This window comes from Somniosus microcephalus, chromosome 14 (assembly GCF_052327205.1).
Source record: "Somniosus microcephalus isolate GS21.2 chromosome 14, FLI_Smic_1.0, whole genome shotgun sequence".
Classification (NCBI taxonomy): Eukaryota; Metazoa; Chordata; class Chondrichthyes; order Squaliformes; family Somniosidae; genus Somniosus; species Somniosus microcephalus.
This window is the reverse complement of record NC_141000.1, coordinates 121,265,933-121,288,453: the sequence shown is the minus strand read 5'-3', so window position 1 is coordinate 121,288,453 and position 22,521 is coordinate 121,265,933. Positions and strand designations below refer to the sequence as shown.

At 47.6% G+C, this 22,521-nt stretch overlaps 1 protein-coding gene across 3 annotated transcripts in view; it reads right to left on the bottom strand.

Annotated features, from left to right (window-relative positions):
* The window catches only part of ncam2a (neural cell adhesion molecule 2a), a 659,443-nt gene that overhangs the window by 488,126 nt on the left and 148,796 nt on the right, over nt 1-22,521 (bottom strand). For all 3 annotated transcript variants that reach the window (XM_086007257.1, XM_086007258.1, XM_086007256.1), the window contains one exon: nt 12,234-12,391. In XM_086007257.1, the coding sequence (XP_085863383.1) occupies nt 12,234-12,391 (158 nt within the window). The remainder of the gene's footprint in view (nt 1-12,233; nt 12,392-22,521) is intronic.

Below are 22,521 nucleotides of genomic sequence, written 5' to 3'. Positions count from 1 at the left end.
CCCGCAAGATCAAGTTTCAGCTTGACAGATCGTATGAATCCGAAAGTCTTCATTTACCAGCTTAAGGGTGAAAATAAATATTAAAATAATTTTTAAAAAATCATTTCAACATTCAAAAAACTTTAAAATTAGTTTAGGTTATTTTTGGCCCCTTTTAAAAATGTTTACATTTATTTTTCAAAAAATTAAATTTTAGCTATTTAATTAAATTGTATTAATTTTAAACATGTGATATTTATTTTTATTTAGGTTGTGTGAAAATGTAATTTTTATGTGTTTCCTATTATGCTTAATATGCCTAAGCATAATGGGAATCCCCCTTTTTGATTGGTTGGGCCGGTCCACGCGATCGCAGGGACGCTGGCAAACTGCCTGCGGCCCTGGGATACGTGGGCCTTTCCGCGCCTGCAGGCTCGGGAGTGTAGTGTATATACTTTGCAGAAGGAACTATATTCTGCAGCCCCTGTATACTGCAGTACCAGTAGTGACCACCCCTGTATATAAACCTGTGTAGTAACTTTGCATAGTAGTTCCCGTTTTGTCTCCACTCAGTAAACACCTGTTGTAACCAACTCCTGCAGTCCGTGTCTCAATTACTCACGGACATAATACTGGCGACGAGTAGATCCGAACTTACCTACAGTTCTGCACCACCTCATGGGGATCCATCCCTGAAGCGAAGTTGTTAGAGGTCGAGGCCAGAAGGAAGAAAGAAAAAAAAACAAACAGAAGAAACGGGCGTCGACCGTGGGCAACCGCCTCTGATTCAGCGGATTTGAAGATTTGCAGGAGAGGCTGTCGAGAGCAGGGCTTGGTTATCCTGTCTATGGTGTTCCAGCTAATCGGGCTGGTGGCAGGTAGTACACTGATCCTTCCTGGGCTGCGGCGGGCTAGAGCTCGATCAGGTGGCTTTTCAACGGGGCCGAGCAGCGTTGTCGGGAAGAGGAGAGAGAGAGAGAGGGTGGAGCACACAGGGCGCGGCCGGTGCTACGAAGCCGGGCAGCGTACAGACCCGAGAAGAGGGAGGAAAGTGTACCGTAGGGTTTGCTCTGACGACGGGAAAATAAAAGAAATTAGCAGCGCAGAAAGCTGCGAGGAGCTGCAGTTTGCCACGGGGACCGTGGAGAGCGGCGTTAGCAGCAGCGCGGGGGGGAAGTGCGCGAAGGCCATAGGGTGTCGCCATCAAGGCATAAAAACGCCAGCAACAGCGCTAGCAGCAGCGGAGAAGACAGAAAGCGCGGGAGGCGCCATCTTAATCCAGCGGGGAAGAAGGCAAAGCGCGGGAGGCGCCATTTTGTTCAATCGGGGAAGAAGGCAAAGCGCGGGAGGCGCCATCTTAGATTTCCAAGATGCCGAAGACTGGCAATATCACTGCCTTCGATAATGCAATAGAAGACTGGACCACGTATGTGGAAAGAGTCGAAGTATATTGCAAGGCAAACGAAGTAGCCGATGAGAAAAAGGCATCGGTACTACTAAACTTAATGGGTGCAAGAACGTACGGCCTATTGCGGAACCTGATCTCTCCAGCCAAACCGATGCCGAAGAGTTTTAATGAAATTGTTGATATCCTACAGGAACACCTAAATCCTACACCGCTGCTGATAGCAGAAAGATTTAAATTCCACAAGAGATATCAGCATAAAGATGAGAGCAATGCTGATTACCTTACGGAACTACGCAAGCTATCAAAGCACTGCCAGTTCGGAGCAGGACTGGCAGATACACTACGGTACAAATTTGTCTGTGGACTCCTGAGTGAAGGAACCCAGAAGAGGTTACTCTCAGAGAAAGAGCTGACGCTAGATAAGCTTTCAGCATGGCAGTATCGTACGAAGCAGCAGCAAGGGGAGCTGCGGAAATACAACAAAAGCCACAGGAATACGGCACCCATGAAATGACACGGGGATTTGAAAAATGTTATCGCTGCGGCAGAACAACCCATGACCAGAAGGACTGCTGGTCCAAGGACAAAATATGCAGGCTATGCGGAAAGATGGGGGACACATTGCACGAGTTTGCAGGTCTGGGAAGAAGACTAACGACAACAAAAAGGCTACTAAGGAACAGTGCAGGAAAGTACAAAAGATGACGGACAGTAGTTCCGAAGACCAGAAGAGCGATAGTGAGTCCGGGAACAAGAGACTAAGCTGTCTCAAACTTCACAACGTAATCGCAAAAGAGGATCACCGAACCATTTGGGTCACCCTCACGATAGCAGGGTCCCAAGTCAAAATGGAATTGGATACAGGATCAGCCCTGACCGTCATGAATCGACGAGACTACGAGCGGCTATTCTTACACATACCCTTGAAAGAGACACCCATTGTCTTGAAGACGTATGCGGGGCAGAAAGTATACCCCAGAGGGAAAATAAGGGTGCCTGTCGAATACAACGGCAAGGAAATACAGAAATTGTATCTGTACATACTGCAAGATGGTGGACCACCGTTATTGGGACGTGAATGGATCAGAAAGATAAGTTTAGACTGGCACTCCATTCAGGCACTGACTGTGGCTGGTAAAAAGGATGACGTCACACCTGGACGATTGTCAAAAATCTTAGCTAACGCTAAAGAGGTATTTCAACAAGAACTGGGAACTCTTAAAGGCGTAACTGCCTCGATAAAAATAGAAGAGAATGCAATTCTCAAGTTTTTCAAAGCAAGACCGGTACCGTATGCAATTCGCCCAGCCGTCGAGGCAGAGCTGGAGAATCTGGAGAATGCAGGCGTGTTATCTAAGGTAGACTGGAGTGAGTGGGCGACACCCATCGTTCCTGTCATGAAAAAAACGTTAAACAATAAGTCTGAGGAGCCAAGGAAGGTTCGCATCTGTGGGGACTTCAAGGTGACGGTGAACCCAGTTCTTCACACAGTACAGTATCCTCTCCCGAGGATAGAAGATATTTTCGCCTCACTATCTAGAGGGAAGCGTTTTACAAAAATTGACCTAGCACAAGCATATTTGCAGATGGAGGTTGAAGAATCCTCTAGGAAGTATCTCACGATAAACACTCACAAAGGTCTTTACCAGTATAATCGACTGGTATTCGGAGTAGCATCAGCTCCGGCGATATGGCAAAGAGCGATGGAACAAGTCCTGCAAGGGATTCCGGGGACTCTGTTACTTGGACGACATCCTAGTGACAGGTGAAAATGACAGTGAACACCTTGCCAACCTAGAGCAGGTGCTCACTAGACTAAGCGAACATGGGCTATAAGCCAATCGCCCCAAGTGCGAGTTTTTTAAGAAGCAGATATTGTATTGTGGCCACGTGATTGATGAAGAGGGTTACATAAGTCCCCTGACAAAATTGAAGCGGTAGTTAAGGCTCCAGCGCCTGAAAATGTGTCGCAACTGAGGTCATTCCTCGGATGGGTGAATTACTACCATAAGTTTTTGCCGAATTTGTCCACAATTCGGCACCCACTGAACGCCCTACTACAAACTGGAGTAGCATGGAAATGGAGCGATGAATGTAAGCGGGCCTTTCAGGAGAGTAAAGACCTAATCACTTCAAGAGAAGTATTGGCTCACTACAACCCATCACTACCGATAAGATTGGCGTGTGATGCGTCTCCCTACGGCATTGGAGCGGTACTGTCACATAAATTCCTTGATGGTTCAGAGAGGCCGATAGCTTTTGCGTCACGCTCGTTAACTTCAGCCGAGCGTAACTACGCCCAGATTGACAGAGAGGCCCTCAGCCTGGTGTGGGGGGTGAAGAAGTTCAATCACTACCTGCACGGTCAGAAATTTACTCTACTAACTGATCATCAACCTCGTCTCCATTTTCAACCCTCAGAAGGGCGTCCCGATAATGACACCACAACGGCTACAGAGGTGGTCCCTTTTCCTAGGGGCACACAAATATGACATCGAGTACAAAGGAACTAAACAGCATGGGAATGCTGATGGATTGTCGCGTCTACCATTGCCGACAGTGGAAGAAGCACCTGCAGTGGATCCTGTGGAGATATTCCACTCGACCATAGTCGAATGTCTACCTGTGACGAATGCAAACATAGAAAAGGAAACACGAAATGACCCGACACTCTCTAGGGTCTCTGATTTAACGGTGAAGGGATGGCCAGCACATGGCGAACCACTGTTGCCAGCATTCTCGCCGAGAAGAGAACAGCTGTCAGTGTGCAGAGGAACCTTGATGTGTGGATCCAGAGTAGTAATTCCACCCAAGTTGAAGGATAGAGTGCTCAATGAGCTTCATGAGGGTCATCTGGGAGGGGTAAAAATGAAGAACTTAGCCAGAGAGTTTGTGTGGTGGCCGGGAATCGATAGAGAAATCGAAGAGATGACCAAGAGCTGTACAGGATGCCAGAAGGTCCAAAACGCCCCACCACAAGCCCCTCTACATCCATGGGAGTGGCCCTCATCTCCATGGCAAAGGGTGCACATTGATTTTGCTGGTCCATTTATGGACTCGATGTTTTTAATTGCGGTGGATGCACATTCAAAGTGGCCAGAGGTAATAAAAATGTCCTCAACCACCACAGAAAAAACTATCACAGTCTTACGAACCATATTCGCCAGAAATGGGCTGCCTGAACAGATTTGCTCCGACAATGGACCACAGTTTGTGTCTGAAGAGTTCCGGAGGTTCTTAAAGAACAATGGTGTTAAGCATTACACATCCGCCCCATATCATCCAGCCACCAATGGATTGGCTGAGAGGTTCGTTCAAACATTCAAGAAGGCTATCAAGGCAATGTGTAATGAAGCCATACCCCTACAACACAAGGTGGATAACTTCTTGTTTGCCTACTGGAATGCAACACATGCGGTTACCAACCAAACTCCAGCCATGATGTTCTTCAATCGAAGACTACGATGCCCCTTGGATTTGGTTAAGCCAAACATCAGAAGAGATGTGGAGAACAGACAGTTTCAGAATATGAATGAAAGGCCGACCAGGAGTTTTAAGATAGGTCAACCAGTTTTGGCCCGGGACTACCGCACAGAGAAATGGCAGCCAGGAACGATCTGCACACGGCAAGGACCTCTAATGTATACCGTGGACGTTGGAGAGAGCATTGTAAGATGCCATGCTGACCAGATTCTAGAGTCACTGGAAAACGTCAAATCCACACCACGATCCGATACACCTGGTGATGAAACCGAAGTACCAATTGCATCTACCTCAGAATCGGTGATATTGGAAGCAGACGAACCAAACAACGACGTTGATCCCGAATCAACTTTGCCAGAAGAACCTGATACCCCAAAGAGGCGTTATCCGGACAGAATCAGGAAGCCTCCTCAAAGACTGAACTTATAATTGCTTAACTTCAGCTAATGTATATAGCAACTCTAATTGTAAATATGTTATTTAATTATTAATCGAATGTTATGTACTGTTTAGCTAAAAGGGGAGGAATTGTAGTGTATGTACTTTGCAGAAGGAACTATATTCTGCAGCCCCTGTATACTGCAGTACCAGTAGTGACCACCCCTGTATATAAGCCTGTGGAGTAACTTTGCATAGCAGTTCCTGTTTTGTCTCCACTCAGTAAACACCTGTTGTAACCAACTCCTGCAGTCCATGTCTCAATTATACACGGACATAATAGGGAGCGCCAGTCTTCGTCGGTCCGGAGCCATCAGGTAAGTGCGGATTTTACTTGCAGTTCAGAGGCAGTCGCCCGCGGGAAGCCCCCGACCACAATTTCAGGACCATCTTCTCTGCACCTACCTGATCAAACCCATGTTGTCCTTCATTTGGGTGAAATGTGAAATATTAAGGTACGTTAGGAAGGTTAATGGGATATGGTTTATCTCAGATGATCGTGATAACTCGTGAATGGGAAATAAATCAGACCCCAACAGTCTCCTTAGCTCACTCTGTTCATACCATCCAATTGGAATTAATGGGGGTGATCGATTATATAATGGGCCAGAAATTCGGGTCCCCACGGGTGAGTACGCGCTGGGTACTCAGGCGTAGGGCCAACGAAAGTGCCGTTTTCGTGCATGCACTGCACATGCACTGAAAACCGGAACTTCCATTCCCTTGAAGGAAGGGGTTCACAGGTCGAACGTGTGCACTGGAGAGGCAGCGCGTACGCTTGGAAATTCCATTTTTTTTACAGCTTTCTCCGGGAGGGTAAGTCTCCAGGAGCTACGCTTTTAAAAAGCAGTCGCAAGGCCTGCTTTTAACAAGGTAAGTGGTGAATTAAGTAAAATTAAAACATTTTTTCCACAGGTTTATTATTTTTAAATACTTTAAAGAAAGGTAAGTTTATTTTTAGCCCTGTTAAAAACTGTAATTAATTTTTTCAAAGATTTAAATTATTGTTTAAAATAGTTATTTTATGCAATTTATAGTTATTTTAAAAATGTCATGTTTTTTAAAATTTATTTGAAGTTTTAGTTAGGTTTTGGGACTGATCTCTATTCATAGATTTGACAGCTCTTCCTGTCAAACTTATGAATGAAGCATTCCCTGCTACGATTGGCTCTCCATGGCCCACGTGATCCCAGGGGACGCTTCGAACTAACTGCGCCCCTGGGATACGCGAGCACTGCGCGCCGGCAGCTGGAGGAGGCCCAGGATCGGAATCCCACGCGGGCCCACAACACAATGGCAGGCGCACTATGTAAGTGCAGGTCGGGGGCTTGCACCCGCGGGAAGCCTCCGACCCGAATTTCTGGGCCATAGTAGTGACGACACTTCAAAAGTACTTCATTGGCTGTAAAGCGCTTTGGGACGTCCGATGGTCATGAAAGGCGCGATATAAATGCAACTCTTTCTTTCTTCTTTATGATAGCGATTTGCCCGCTGTACATGGTGGACACTTAAACCAATGAAACAACTCTTGAAGCTGCCTGAAGACATTCCGTCTTTTGGGAAACTGGCAATCTGGGGCATGTGGGACTTGGTGCATTCTCCTCAAACGTCAGTGTGAACTGTGAAGAAGCTGATGGAGACTTCAGGCAGCTCCAATCAGCTGCTCGCACTGTTGCTGACTGCAGGAGGCAGGCGGACGGTGGAGGTTTTAGGCAGCTTCAATCAGCTGATTAAAGCTCCCAAAGTCTCCACTTTCTGAGTGTCTCCCATGGTTTCTAACCTTCTAGTGCGAAGGGCCAATTGAAACTGCCCAAAGGTCTGACTTTGCCTGAATCAGCAAAGCTTTTAAATCGGTAGGTACAGTTTAAGTACCTATTGAACTGCACTAAATAGCCGGAGCGCTTAATAGGCTTTAAGCGACATCTTTATAATTGATGCTTCTGGTTATGACAAATGGAAAGTGCCTTTTGCTGATATAGGCGGCTGCCCAGTGATGGTGTACGTGCTGGGGACTGTACTCTGATTAGATCCTTATTCTATTGTTGTAGCTTATGCATTTAGAATGCTCATGTTTTGAAGGGGTTGTCTTATGAGAAAAGCTTGAGCAGGTTGGGCCTACACTGAGAGGATGCTGAGAGGATGTTGCCCCTCGTGGGGGAATCTAGAACTAGGGGGGGCATAATTTCAGGATAAGAGGTCACCCATTTAAAACATAAGAATATAAGAAATAGGAGCAGGAATAGGCCACTTGGCCCCTCGAGCCTGCTCCGCCATTCAATAAGATCTTGGCTGATCTTGGGCTCAAAGCCATTCCCTGCCCGCTCCCCATAACCCTTCACTCCCTTATCTTGCAAAAATCTGTCTATCCCCACCTTAAATGTGTTTAATGACCCAGCCTCCACAGCTCTCTGGGGCAGAGAATTCCACAGATTTACGACCCTCAGAGAAGAAATTCCTCCTCATCTCAGTTCTAAAAGAGCGACCCTTTATTCTGAGACTATGCCCCCCGAGTTCTAGATTTCCCCACGAGGGGAAACATCCTCTCAGCATCTACCCTGTAGAACGTGAAACAGAGATGAGGAGGAATTTCTTCTCTCAGAGGGTCGTGAATCTTTGGAATTCTCTACCCCAGAGGGCTGTGGAGGCTGAGTCATTGAGTATATTCAAGGCGGAGATAGACAGAATTTTGAAAAACAAGGGAATCAAGGATTATGGGGAGCGGGCGGGAAAGTGGAGTTGAGGCCAAGATCAGATCAGCCGTGATCTTATTGAATGGCGGAGCAGGCTCGAGGGGCTGAATGGCCTACTCCTGCTCCTACTTCTTATGTTCTTACGTTTTAAATGGTTTCTTCCTCGATTGTTGTGGTTTGTGGTTGAAGGAGTCGTGCGTGAAAGAGGGGTTCCATTTCATGGGACACTGGCAACAGCATTGGGAGAGGAAGGAACTGTACCGTTAGGATGGGCTCCACCTGAACCGGGCTGGGACGAGGTTCCTAGTGGTGAGGAAAAATAGGGCACAAGGGCCTAGAAATTCGGTGGCGCCCCTTGCCTGGGCGCCGGAAGTACCGCCCCGGAAGGAGCCGTGAGCGCCAACCCGATATTCAGTTTGAGCGCCCCAAACGAAAGCACGGTGCTGCTCGAAGCGCCCCGCATCCCTCTTGGGGCGCTGCAACTGAAAATCGCAGCACAACGTGCCGCAGCGCCACACGGTGCGGCACGGTGCACTGCGGTACTGCAGGCCTTCCCCCCTTCTTAAAGGGGTGGGGCCTGCTGCAGCGCGATCGGAGATCGCGAGTGTCGGCAAAAGAGCCCAGCACCGAGGAGTTACAGTGGGGGGGCGCTACCAAATATCGCGATCGGGGCGGTAGCGGGGCGCTGCGCACACCGATGACGTCATCGGTGGCGGCGCAGTGCTACAGGCTAACGCCGCCATTAGCACCCGGCTAAATTTCGCGGGAGGTGTGGCCAGTGGCGCTAAACCCACTAAGTGCCCTCTTTGGGCGCTAACTGGTGGCGCAGCCCACCGAATTTCTAGGCCAAGGACTTTAAACTAATAAATGGGCAGGTGGAAAATGTAGTTTAAATAATAGTTCAAAAGTAAATGAAAGGTAAGAGATTAGAGTAACTGTCAGAAATTGTGTTTTATGCACTACAGGTAAAGGGTAGAATTAAGAAATAGAAAAAGGATTTAAGACTGTAGTGGGAGTTATGTATCGGCTCCCTGGTAGCAGCTGCAATGTGGTAGATTGTATAAATGCAGTGATTAGACAAGCATGTAGTAAAGGCAGAGTGGTTTTAATGTTTTTTTTTAACTTTCATATAAATTGGGATAAGCAGACTAGCACATGTCAGAAAAGTAGTGAAGTTCTTGAGTGTGTCCGGGATAGTTTTCTATAACAATATGTCCTAGAGGCAACAAGGAGACATGCCATATTAGATTTTGTAATGAGTAATGAGCCAGGTTTAGTTAACAGCCTAACGGTGTGTGAACATTTATCTAATAGCGATCATAACGTGATCAAGTTAAACGTAATGTTTGAAAGGGAGAAATGCGAAACAGCTACTAAGGTTCTAGATTTAGGTGAGGCCGACTTCAATGCGATGAGACAGCGACTGTCCACAGTAAACTGGGAAAATCTGTTAATGGGTAAAACCACAGAAGATCAGTGGGAGATGTTCAAAAGAGAAATTAATGTGATACAGAACCAGTTTATACTCCTGAGGGGCAAGAGTTCTACTTGCCTAAAAAAAAGCAATGGATGACTAAAGAGGTAAGGGACAACATAAAACTATAAGAAAAAACATACAAAAATGCAAAAAATAGCACAGATTCTGGCGAATGGGAAAGATACAAAGAAAAGTAAAGGGTGACAAAACAGACAGTAAGAGCTACAAAAAGGGAGTATGAAAAGAAAATTGCAAGGGATATCAAAATCAACACAAACATTTTTTTACAATTATTTAAGGAAAAAGAGGGTGGCCAGGAGCAATGTTGGCCCCTTGAAAACTGATAACGGCGATATTGTCAATGATAATAAGGAAATGGCGGACATGTTGAATAATTACTTTGCGCCGGTATTTACAGTAGAGGAAGAGGATCGCATGGGGAAATCCCAAGGAAACTAATGTTGAATCAGGGACAGGGACTCACCAAAATTAATGTAAGCAAAATAACAGTAATGAAGAAAATAATGGCACTAAAGAGTGACAAATCCCTAGGGCCAGATGGTTTCCATCCCAGGGTTTTAAAGGAAGTAGGTGAGCACATTGAAGATGCCCGAACTAACGAGCTTTCTCTCGATTCGGGAACCATTCCTTTAGATTGGAAAATTGCACATATCACTCCGCTATTTAAGAATGGCGAGAGAGTAGAACCAGGGAATTATAGACCTGTTAGCCTAACATCTGTTGTCATGAAATTCCTAGAGTCTATAATTAAGGACAGGGTGACTGAACCCCTTGAAAATTTTCAGCTGATCAGAGGCTTAAAGGGGCCGCGCACCCCCCAAAAAAATTAGAGGCAACATTGGTGCTGAGTCGTGGGCTCCTTGTTTGTGAATGAACCGACATTCTGGAAGAAGATACGGAGAGTGTGGTGATGGTTGTTGAGTCCACGGGGTCATCGGTAGGTGGGGATGGGAAGGAGGTCGGCAGGATTAGCCCCCAGCGAGTGCACTGGGTGTGAAGGTCGGCGAGAGAGGAGGATGGGGCAGTTGGGGTTGCTGCCCATGAGGAAGCAGTGACGAGTGCCTCGATGCACCCTTTGGAAAATGCCAAGAGAGGCACAGGGTGAATCTGTGGGCTTACCCAAGAGGGAGTCAATCCTGGGATGGCAGCAGGAGACTAGGAAGGTTGAGGAATAGCGAAGAGTTGGGGGTAGGGATTGGGGGGGCAGGGGGGGAAATATCCAAGAGGGGAGAAATGAAATGGGACATGACTGGGTAACAGGAAGGCGAGAAGACAGGAGAGAAGGGCACAAGATGGGTAAATAGAGACAGATAAAGGGAGAGAGAAGTGATGGACTCTGGTCTAATGATTACATTGACTCCAATGGAAAAGAGAATCAGGCAAGGTGATAAACAGCCAGCTGATTCGCTATCATCCGTTTTACGTCGGGCAATGAAAGTTAAAATTACCTCCATTAGCTATGAAGTGCCTTGGAATGTCTTGAGGATGTGGAAGGCATTGCAAGATGAAAGTTCTATCTTCATTTTGCCTGATTATGATCCAATGACTCTTGCTGTAAAGTCTGTAAGTGTGGGCTTTAGATGAGGACTGTCAATTACTAGAATTTACAGCATGGAAACAGGCCATGCGGCCCAACTAGTCTATGCCAGTGTTTATGCTCCAGGTGAGCCACCTATCATCATTTAACCCTATCAGTAGAACCTTCTATTCCTTTCTCCCTCATGTACTTATCTAGCTTCCCCTTAAATGCATCTATTCAATTCGCTTCAACCACTCCCTGTGGTAGCGAGTTCCACACTCTCACTACTCTCTGGGTAAAGAAGTTTCTCCTGTATTCCTATTCGATTTATTAGTGACTATCTTACATTTATGGCCCCTAGTTTTTGACTCCTCCACAAGTGGAAACATCTTCTCTATGTCTCCCCTATCGAACCCCTTCATAATCTTCAAGACCTCTGTCAGGTCACCCCTCAGCCTTCTCTTTTCTAGAGAAAAGAGCCCCAGCTTGTTCAATCTTTCCTGAAAAGTATAACCTAATTACAATGGACGTTTCCTCCCCTTCCTGTGCATTGAATCAAGTCCCGTTCTCGCACCAAGTCCCATTCACCCATCACCCCTCTGCTCGCTGACCTACTTTGGCTCCCGGTACAGCAGCGCCTCAATTTTAACATTCTTGACCTTTTTTTAAATCCCTCCATGGCCTCGCCCCCTCCCTATCTCTGTAACCTCCTCCAGCACTACAACCCTCCAAGATCTCTGCACTCCTCCAATTCTGGCCTCTAGCGTATCCCTTATTTTAATCGCTCCACCATTAGAGGCCATGCCTTCAGCTGCCTTGGCCCTAAGCTCTGGAATTCCTTCCCTAAACCTTCTGCTCCCCTCTCTTCTTTTAAGACGCTACTTAAAACCTACTCCTCTTCTGCCCTAATATCTCCTTATGTGGCTTGGTGTCAAATTTTGTTTGATAATGCTCCCGCGAAGCACCTTTGGATGTTCTACGTTAAAGGTGCTATATAAATGCAAGCTATTGTTGTTGTTGACTAGCTTGCTGACATTTGCCATTGAGCTCACATGGTAAGGAAAATCGAGAGCTGTGGAATGCTACTGCAGCATGTGCCAGGTCTTTCAGTAGGGGAGAAGGAGCAAATCGGAGGAGAGAATAATACAAAGTACCAGAATTGTGGAGCGCCTTGCCAGTCAGCAGTAAGCAGCGTGATAGCACAAAGCACCAACATACCGAAGACTTTCAAGGACAGTTGTTCTTCCACGCTTCCCGCTTTGTTCGTCGCCCTGCAGTTGTAAGACCCTGTATCCTCTCGGAAAATGTTCCTTATTGTCAGCTCTGTGCTTCTCTTCAGCGAGTACTTATCATCTTCTTCAACCAGTCTCCCATTTCTGCAAGAGTGAAAGTTCAAGATTACAGGATTAGAAGAAAGTGCCATCTTACATCATGTATAGACCCTATACTCCAACCAAAGCCCATACTCTCAGGCACCAGTGCACCCACCTTGTGGCATGGGGTTTATACCCCCATCTGCTGTTCCCTCCCCGCCACCCATCCCGAATCATGGGATTGTCTCTATTACATTAAAAAAACAGAAATTGCTAGCAACACAAAGCAGACCAATCATTATCTGACAGAGAAAATAATGATGTGATTCTTCCTCAGACATTGATGTTGATCGATTTGTCATTGAATTTCCGACATTTTCTGTCTCCATTTCAATTTTCCAGCATTTTCAACCTTTTCTTTTGTCTCTTATTATTACATGCTTTCAAACGAAAGCTCAGAGACAGCAGGAGTTTTTATTCAGAAGCCACTCTTCACCAGCACAATACAGCCAGTGACAGGCATTTCATGATGCCGCTAAAGGGGGTACTCTACATAAATAAAGGTTGAAATTGCTCTGTGCATTAGGAACACGCTAATCTGTTCACATGAAATTCCTCTCCCACTTTAATAAAAGTATTAACTATTTTGGAGCACAATCTTCTTTAACATTCGTGCCACAGAAGTGCCAGACAATGACTATCTCCAACAAGCGAGAGGCTAACCACTGCCCCTTGACATTCAACGGCATTACCATCACCGAATCCCCCACCATCAACATCCTGGGGGTCACCATTGACCAGAAACTTAACTGAACCAGCCACATAAATACTGTGGCAACAAGAGCAGGTCAGAGGCTGGGTATTCTGCGGCGAGTGTCTCACCTCCTGACTCCCCAAAGCCTTTCCACCATCTACAAGGCACAAGTAAGGAGTGTGATGGAATACTCTCCACTTGCCTGGATGAGTGCAGCTCCAACAACACTCAAGAAGCTCAACACCATCCAGGACAAAGCAGCCCACTTGATTGGCACCCCATCCACCACCTTAAACATTCACTCCCTCCACCACCGGCGTACCGTGGCTGCAGTGTGTACCATTACAAGACGCACTGCAGCAACTCGCCAAGGCTTCTTCGGCAGCACCTCCCAAACCCACGACCTCTTCCACCTAGAAGGACAAGGGCAGCAGGGGCATGGGAACACCACCACCTCCAAGTCACACACCATCCTGACTTAGAAGTATATCCGCTGATCCTTCATCGTCGCTGGGCCAAAACCCTGGATCTCCCTCCCTAACAGCACTGTGGGAGTACCTTCACCACACGGACTGCAGCGGTTCAAGAAGGCAGCTCACCACCACCTTCTCAAGGGCAATCAGGGAGGGACAATAAATGCTGGCCTTGCCTGCGACGCCCACATCCCATAAACGAATAAAAAAAAATGGTGGGCAACAACAACTTGCATTTATATAATGGGGGAGAAATTGAGTATAGCCCCGTTTGGGGCGCTAACCTCACCAGGGCGCTAAAAGTCGCGCCCCAGAAACATTCACGCCCCCACACCGGAAATTGGTCGTTTGCGCCCCAAAGGGAAGCGCGTCGCGACTAGAGGTGCCCCGCCTCCCTCTTGGGGTGCTGCGAGTGAATATCGTGGCGCTACGTGCCGCCGCGCCACACGCTGCGGCACGTCGCACTGTGGTATTGCAGGCCTTCCTCCCCTTCTTAAAGGGGAGGGGCCTTGTGCAGCGCAATCTGGGGCCCAGCTGGGCCCCCGAGGATCGGTAGTGCAGGCAAAAGAGCCCGGCACCGAAGAGAAGTGCCGGGCTCTTGGAGCGCAGCCGGCACTCCGCGGGGGCGGGAAGGGCACTTCAGGAGGCCGGGGACGGGAGCGCAGGCAGGTGCTGGCAGACAGCCAACAACAAAAATGGCTGCCCCGCACCTCGCCTTTAATTTGCGCCTCCCCGGCCGCAGGTAGGCCCCCCTGACCCCGTCGGACATAGCGTCCGGCGGTCAATCAGGGGGCGCTGCCGAATATCGCAGCCGGGGCGTCAGCGGGGCGCTGCGCACACCGATGACATCATCGGCAGCGGCGCAGCACTAACGGTTAGCGCCACCACTAACGTCCCGCAGAATTTAGCGGGAGGCGTGGGCAGTGCCGCGCCCGGGCGCTAGTTGGCTTGCGCCCCACTTAGCGCCCTTTTAAGGTGCTAATGGGTGGCGCAACCAACTGAATTTTTCCCCCGTGACTTTAACGTGGAAAATGTCCCAAGGCGCTTCATAGGGGCGTAATCAGAAAAAAATTGACACCGAGCCAAAGAAGGAGATTTACGAGGATGTTGCCTGGGCTGGGGAATTTTAGCTATGAGGAAAGTTTGGATAGGCTGGGGTTGTTTTCTTTGGAACAGAGGAGGCTGAGGGGAGATTTAATTAAGGTGTATAAAATTATGAGAAGCCCAGATAGAGTGGATAGGAAGGACCTATTTCCCCTAGCAGAGAGGCCAATAACCAGTGGTGTAGATTTAACGTAATTGGTAGAATGAATCGAGGGGAGTTGAGGAGAACTTCTGGGTCAGAGGGTGGTGGGGGTCTGCAACTCACTGCCTGAAAGGGTGGTAGAGGCAGAAAACCTCATCACATTAAAAAAGTACTTGGATGTGCACTTGAAGTGCGGCAACCTACAGGGCTACGGACCAAGAGCTGGAAAGTGGGATTAGGCTGATAGCTCTTTGTCGGCTGGCACAGACATGATGAGCCGAATGGCCTCCTTCTGTGCCATAAATTTCTATGATTCTATGATTAAGAGGGGTTACTAAAAGCTTGGTCAAAGAGTTAGGTTTTATGGGAAGGTCTGAAAGGCGGAGAGGTTTAGCGAGAGAATTCTAGAGCTTAGGACCGTGGAGGTTGAGGCACAACTGCCAATGGTGGGGTGAAGGGAGTGGAGAATGCGTAAGAGGTCATGGATGAGCGCAGAGATCTCCAAAGTTTGTAGGGCTAGAGGAGGTTACAGAGATAGGGAAGGCAGAGTTTGAAGGGATCTGAACACAAGGTTGGGGCATTTTAACTTTGAGGCATTGGTGACTGGGAGCCATTGTACCACCAACGCTGCCTCCGCAAGATCCTGCAAATCCATTGGCAGGATAGGCACACCAATGTTGTGTCTGGGTATAATAAGATACAGACTGCAGCAGAAACGGTACAACAGGTGTTTACTCAACGTGGCTCACAGTTGAACTGACTATCCAGATTACTACTCAGTGCGATATACAGTTGTGGTCACTGCCGGTACTGGTACTACAGTATACATGAGCTGTAAAAAGTAGTTCCCCCCCTTAAAGGTATATACATTACAATTCCTCCCCTTTTAGATTAACAGTACCATAACACTCATTTAACAATTAAATATCAAACTAATTACAATGAACACTTTTAACATGCAACATTAGCTGAAAATAGTCTATTTATATATTCAGTCTTTGGGGAGGCCGCCTGATCCTTTCTGGATAGCGCCTTTCCCGAGTGTCTTGCTCTTCTGGAAAGCTCGGCTACATTCGTCACTCCACTTCCATGGCACCCCAGTTTGCAGTAGGGTGTTCAGTGGGTGTAGTATTGTAGACAAATTTGGCAAGAACTTATGGTAGTAGTTTACCAGCCCCGAGGAACGACCTCAGTTGTGACACATTTTCCGGTGCTGGAGCCTTGACTACTGCCTCAATCTTCTCTGGGGACTTATGTAACCCCTCTTTATTGATAACGTGGCCACAATACGAGATCTGTTTTCTAAAAAACTCGCATTTGGGGCGGTTAGCTCGGAGCCCATATTCCTGCAATCTAGTGAGCACCTGCTCCAGGTTGGCAAGGTGCTCACTGTCATTTTCGCCCGTGACCAGGATGTCGTCCAAATAACACTGGGTCCCTGGGATCCCTTGCAGGACTTGTTCCATTGCCCTCTGCCAAATAGCCGGAGCTGATGCTACCCCGAATACCAGCTGGTTGTATTGGTAGAGACCTTTATGGGTGTTGATTGTGAGGTATTTTTTTGATGCTTCTTCTACCTCCATTTGCAGATACGCCTGGGCCAGATCAATCTTAGTGAAGCGTTTCCCTCCAGATAGCGAGGCGAAAATATCTTCAATCCGCGGAAGTGGATATTGTACGGTGTGAAGGACCGGGTTCACTGTTACCTTAAAGTCCCCACAGATGCGAACCTTCCTTGGTTCCCCAGGCGTGCTGCTCAATGACTTTTTCATCACAGGGACAATGGGTGTAGCCCACTCGCTCCAGTCTACCTTGGACAGTACACCTGAACATTCCAGACTCTCCAGCTCTGCTTCGACGGCTGGGCGGATCGCATAAGGTACCGCTCTGGCCTTAAAAAATTTTGGGCTTGCGTTTTCTTCAATTTTAATCGTCGCTGTCATGCCTTTTAGTGTTCCGAGTCCTTGCTGGAACACTTCTTTCGCATCCGTTAGGATCTTTGACAGTCGCCCAGGTGTGACGTCGTCATCCTTTTTGTCAGCCACAGTCAGTGCCTGTATGGAATGCCAATCCAGTTGTATTTTCCAGATCCATTCACGTCCCAGTAATGGTGGTCCTCCATCTTGCAATATATACAGGTCTAGTTTTGGTGTTTCCTTACCGTTATATATAACGGTCACCCTTATTTTTCCTTTGGGGTAGACTTTTTGGCCCGTGTACATCTTCAAAATAATTTTTGTGTCTCTCAAGGGTATGTGTGCGAATAGCCGCTCGTAGTCCCGTCGGTTTATCACTGTTAGGGCTTATCCTGTGTCCAATTCCATCTTTACCTGGACTCCTGCTATCTTGAGAGTGACCCAAATGGTTCGGTGATCCTCCGTTGTGATCACATTATGTAGTTTCAGACAACTCAGTTCCCTGCTTTCGGAGTCGTTATCACTCTTTTGTTCGTCTGAACTATTCTCCGTCATCTTATGTACCTTCTTGTACTTTCCTTTGGTAGGTTTCTTATTGCTGGTTTTCTTTCCCGACCTGCAGACTCATGTTATGTGTCCTACTTTTCCACACTGTCTGCACACTTTGTCTTTGAACCAGCAATCATTCTGGTCGTGTGTTGTTCTGCCGCAGCGATAGCACTTCTCTGTTCCATATGACATTTCGTTTGTGCCATATTCTTGCGGTCTTTGTTGTATCTCTGCAGCGCCCCGTGCTGCTGCTTCATATGATACCGCAATGCTGAAAGCCTTTTCCAGCGTAAGGTCCTTTTCAGATAAAAGCCGTTCCTGGGTTCCTTCACTTTGAAGCCCACACACAAACTTGTCCCTTAAGGTATCTGCCAGTCCCGCTCCAAACTGGCAGTGTTTCGATAGTTTGCGCAGTTCTGTTAAATAATCAGCATTGCTTTCATCCTTATGCTGGTTCCGTTTGTGAAACTTGAATCTTTCTGCTATCAGCAGCGGTGTGGGGATTAAATGTTCCTGTAGTATCGTTACTATGTCTTCAAAACTCTTTTCCATTGGCTTCGTTGGGGTTACTAGATTTTGTAATAACCCATACGTCTTTGCACCCATTAAATTTAACAATACTGACGCTTTCTTGTCATCTGACACCTCATTTGCCTTGCAGTACACCTCTATTCGCTTGACATATGTAGTCCAATCTTCGACTTCATTGTCAAATGCAGTGATACTGCCACTCTTCGGCATTTTGGGTGTGGTTTAAAATGGCATCTCCCAATGGCTTAAAATGGCGTCCCCCGCGCTTTCCTTCCTCCCCCACTGCTGCCAACGCCGCACTCGGCGGTCCTCGTGGCAATGGCGGCACCTCGCGGGTTTCTGCGCGTCTCTCTCTCCCTCTCTCCGACGCTGCTCGGCCCCTGAACACCGGCTGCGCCCTGTGCGCTCTGCCCTCTCTCTCTCTCCCCCGTCGACGCTGCTCGGCCCTTTGCTGTGCCGCTCAGTCGGGCTCTAGCCCGCCGCTGTCCGGGAAGGGTCTGCGCACTACCTGTTGCCAGCCCGTTTCGCTGGACCACCTCGACTGGACAGCCAAGCCTGGCTCTCGACAGCCTCCCCCGCAATTCTCAAGTCTCTGCTGGATGACTGGGCAGTTGCCTGTGGTCGACGCCCGAGTCTCTGGCCTTGACCTCCAATCCACTGATCTCCAGGAACGAATCCCCGGGAGGTGATGCAGAGTTTTAGGTAGGTTCGAACTTTCCTCGTCGTCAATGTTGTGTCTGGATATAATAAGATACAGACTGCAGCAGAAACGGTACAACAGGTGTTTACTCAACGTGGCTCACAGTTGAACTGACTGTACAGATTACTACTCAGTGCGATATACAGGTGTGGTCACTGCCGGTACTTACAGTATACATGAGCTGTAAAAAGTAGTTCCCCCCCTTAAAGGTATATACATTACAACCAACGCCAGTGTTCTCGCTCAGGCTAACATCCCCAGCATCAAAGCTTTGACCACGCTCGATCAGCTCCGATGGACGGGTCACATCGTCCGCATGCCCGATACGAGACTTCCAAAACAAGCGCTCTACTCGGAGCTCCAATACGGCAAGAAAGCCCCAGGTGGGCAGAGGAAACGCTTCAAGGATACCCTCAAAGCCTCCTTGAAAAAGTGCAACATCCCCACCGACACCTGGGAATCCCTGGCCCAAGACCGCACAAAGTGGAGGAGAAGCATCCGGGAAGGCGCCGAACACCTCGAGTCTCTTCGCTGGGAGCAAGCGGAAGCCAAGCGCAGGCAGCGCAAGGAGCGCACATCAACCCAAGCACCCCACCCACCCGACCCTTCAACCACCGTCTGCCCTACCTGTGACCGAGTCTGTAGGTCCTGCATTGGACTCATCAGTCACCTGAGAACTCATTTTTAATATGGAAGCAAGTCATCCTCGGTTCCGAGGGACTGCCTAAGAAGAAGGAGGTCAGCGAGCACAAGGGTGATGGATGAGAGCTATTATTAGTGAGTTAACAGAGTTTTGAACCGGCTCAAGTTTATGGAGTGTGGAAAACGGGAGGCTGGCCATGAGAGCATGGGAGTAGCTGAGTCTGCCGGTAACGAAAGCATGGATGAGGGTTTCAGCAGCAGATCGGCTGAGGCGGAGATGGAGACAGGCGATGTTACGGAGGTGGAAGTAGGCGGCCGTTGTGAAGGAGCGGGTGCGGTGTTGTAAGCTCAACTGTGAATCAAAGAGGCCCCTGGGGTTAGGAACAGTCTGATTCACCCTGTGACAGTGGCTGGGAGGAGGATCAAATCTGTGGCAAGGAATTGGAGTTTGTGTTGGGGGCCGAGGATAGATATCTGGCTACGGTTGGATAGGTAAGAAGGGATGCAGGCAGGGGCAGTTTCATTCAGCTGGACAAATAAATTAATCCATTCATTACTGTGTCCAATCAATTATATGAATCAATTAAAATATTAATTACTGATATAAATCAATTAAATGCTAGTTACTGACATGAATCAATTAGAGTATAAATTACTAATATAAATCAATTAAAGTGTTCATTACTGATATGAATGAATTAACATATTAATTACTGATATGAATCAATTGAATTGTTAATTACAGATATGAATGAATTAACATGTCCATTACTGGTATGAGTGAATTAAAGTGTTCTTCACCGTCCTGCTGGAAAGAGCATACATCAGGTGAGGACAGGCTCAGGCTCAGCTGTGAAGCCTCCCACTGTCGAGCAGCCTGCCAGCACTAACTGCCAAGCCGCACAGGTGAGGAACGACCACTTGGGAGGGGTAGCGGAGCAAATGGAACCTCACTCCGGCAAGAGTCGCCAAGGGAGCAGGAGGAAAGCTCATTGACAGCAGGTCCAAACGCTCGTCATTGAACTCTGCTGTTCATTCTCGCATTGTGTACCGTGCCTTCTAAAATACGGCCAAGTTTGGAAAACTGACGCCTGGGCCTTTCTGGTTAAATTACATACCATTAATGTCCCCCTCTAAAAAAAATTTCTGGGTGCGTGGCCCCTTTAAGGGGGCTGCGTGGCCCAATGAAATTTCCACGCGGGCCTGGCTTTTCCTGTCTGAAAGCTGGTGAGCCGGCTGCGCGGGACCGGCAGACTGCTGTGCGGCCACTTATCGGGAACATTGCTAACCCTGTACTGGACTTACCTCTTCATGCAATTACATTTATTCGCAGGTGTCGTTGGGCTATAGGTGACAGATTTTTGAATCTGACTGCACAAACGTACGTTTCTATTCCATTAAAAATACACACAGGCCCGTATTTTCTGATCGCAGGCTTCCCGCGTGCGGAGGCCTGCGATCCAAAAAAAAATCTACGCCCTTACCTGAGGGCTCCCGGGACGCACACACTTCCGCTCCTGGGCCTCACCAAATTGCCGTTGCGGAGGGCCCACGTATCCCAGGGGCGCAGGCAGTTCGCAGCGTCCCTGGGATCACGTGGGCCATGGGGAGCCAATCAGAGAAGGGAATCTCCCTTCATACACTTGACAGGAAGACCTGTCAAATATATGAATGGAGATCAATGAAAAAACATAGTAAAACTTTAAATAAATTAAAAAATAACATCACATTTTTAAAATGACTTGAAATTACAATAGATTAAAAGTATTTTAAACAAAAATTTAATTTTTTGAAAAAATAATTTAAGTTTTATACGGGGCTAAAAATAAACTTACCTTTTTAAAATGATAAATCAGTGAATTTTTTTTTAAACATTTTTCAACTCTTATCCTGGTAAAAGCAGGCCTTATGCTGAGGCGCAAGAATTGTAAGGGTTTTCTGCGGGCGGAGGGTCTCCAAAAAGCGGAACTCTCTGCCCGCAGAGGCCCTGCTCCAGGGCAGCCGGAGGCTGTGTCAAGACCATTCTTGACAGATCGGAAATGCCGGTTTCCAGCGCAGGCGCTGCGCATGCCTGAAACCGGCATTTCTGATGTCCCCACGGGTGAGTACATAGCCCGTACACATCCGTAGGGATCGGAATATCTGGGCCGCAATTTATAAGGTGCAATATTAATTGCAACTGGCATCTGTCATTGCTTTATGATACGTTTTTGCTTCCTGCACCTCGTCCTGTGCATATAAAACCATGGTACGCCCATAAAAATATAGTTAAACTGTCTTATTGTATCACATAAAAGAGCAGCGTAATATTTCCAACATTGACTCTGATTTTGTTGTTGCTGAACATCTGAATGATCTGTCAACCCATTCATTTTTATTAAGACCCAGTGTCAGCCCACCTTGCTTAATATCGCCTTCACTGGTTCAATATCCGTCCTTTTGATTATCAGGTGATTTTGGACATAGCTTCATTGTAAAGCTCTGCCATATTGTAATTTTTGAAAAATTTATTCATTCATGGGATGTGGGCGTCACCGGCAAGGCCATCATTTATTGCCCATCCCTAATTGCCCTTGAGAAGGTGGTGGTGAGCCGCCTAGTACAACTGAGTGGCTTGCTAGGCCATTTAAAAGAACAGTTCACTCCCTTAAACATTCACTCCCTCCACCACCGGCGCACCGTGGCTGCAGTGTGTACCATCTACAAGATGCACTGCAGCAACTCGCCAAGGCTTCTTCGGCAGCACCTCCCAAACCCACGACCTCTACCACCTAGAAGGACAAGGGCAGCAGGCGCATGGGAACACCACCAGCTCCAAGTTCCCCTCCAAGTCACGCACCTTCCTGACTTAGAAGTATATCGCCGATCCTTCATCGTCACTGGGTCAAAATCCTGGAATTCCCTCCCTAACAGCACTGTGGGAGTAACTTCACCACACGGACTGCAGCGATTCAAGAAGGCGGCTCACCACCACCTTCTATGGGGTAATTAGGGATGGGCAATAAATGCTGGCCTTGCCAGCGATGCTCGCATCCCCTAAACAAATTTTTAAAAAGTTAAGAGTCAACCTCATTGCTGTGGGTCTGGAGTCACATATCGGCCAGACCGGGTAAAGGTGGCAGATTTCCTTCCCTAAAGGACATTAGTGAACCAGATGGGTTTTCATGACAATCCGATAGTTTCATGGTCACCATTACTGACACTAGCTTTCTATTCCAGATTTTTAAAAATTTAATTAACTAAATTTAAATTCCCCATCTGCTGTGGTGGAATTTGAATTCATAATCTGAACCTCTAGGGTTTACGAGTCCAGTAACATAACCACTATGCTATCATACCCAAATGGTCCATTGTATAGTGATTTCAGTGTGCTGGGCGCACA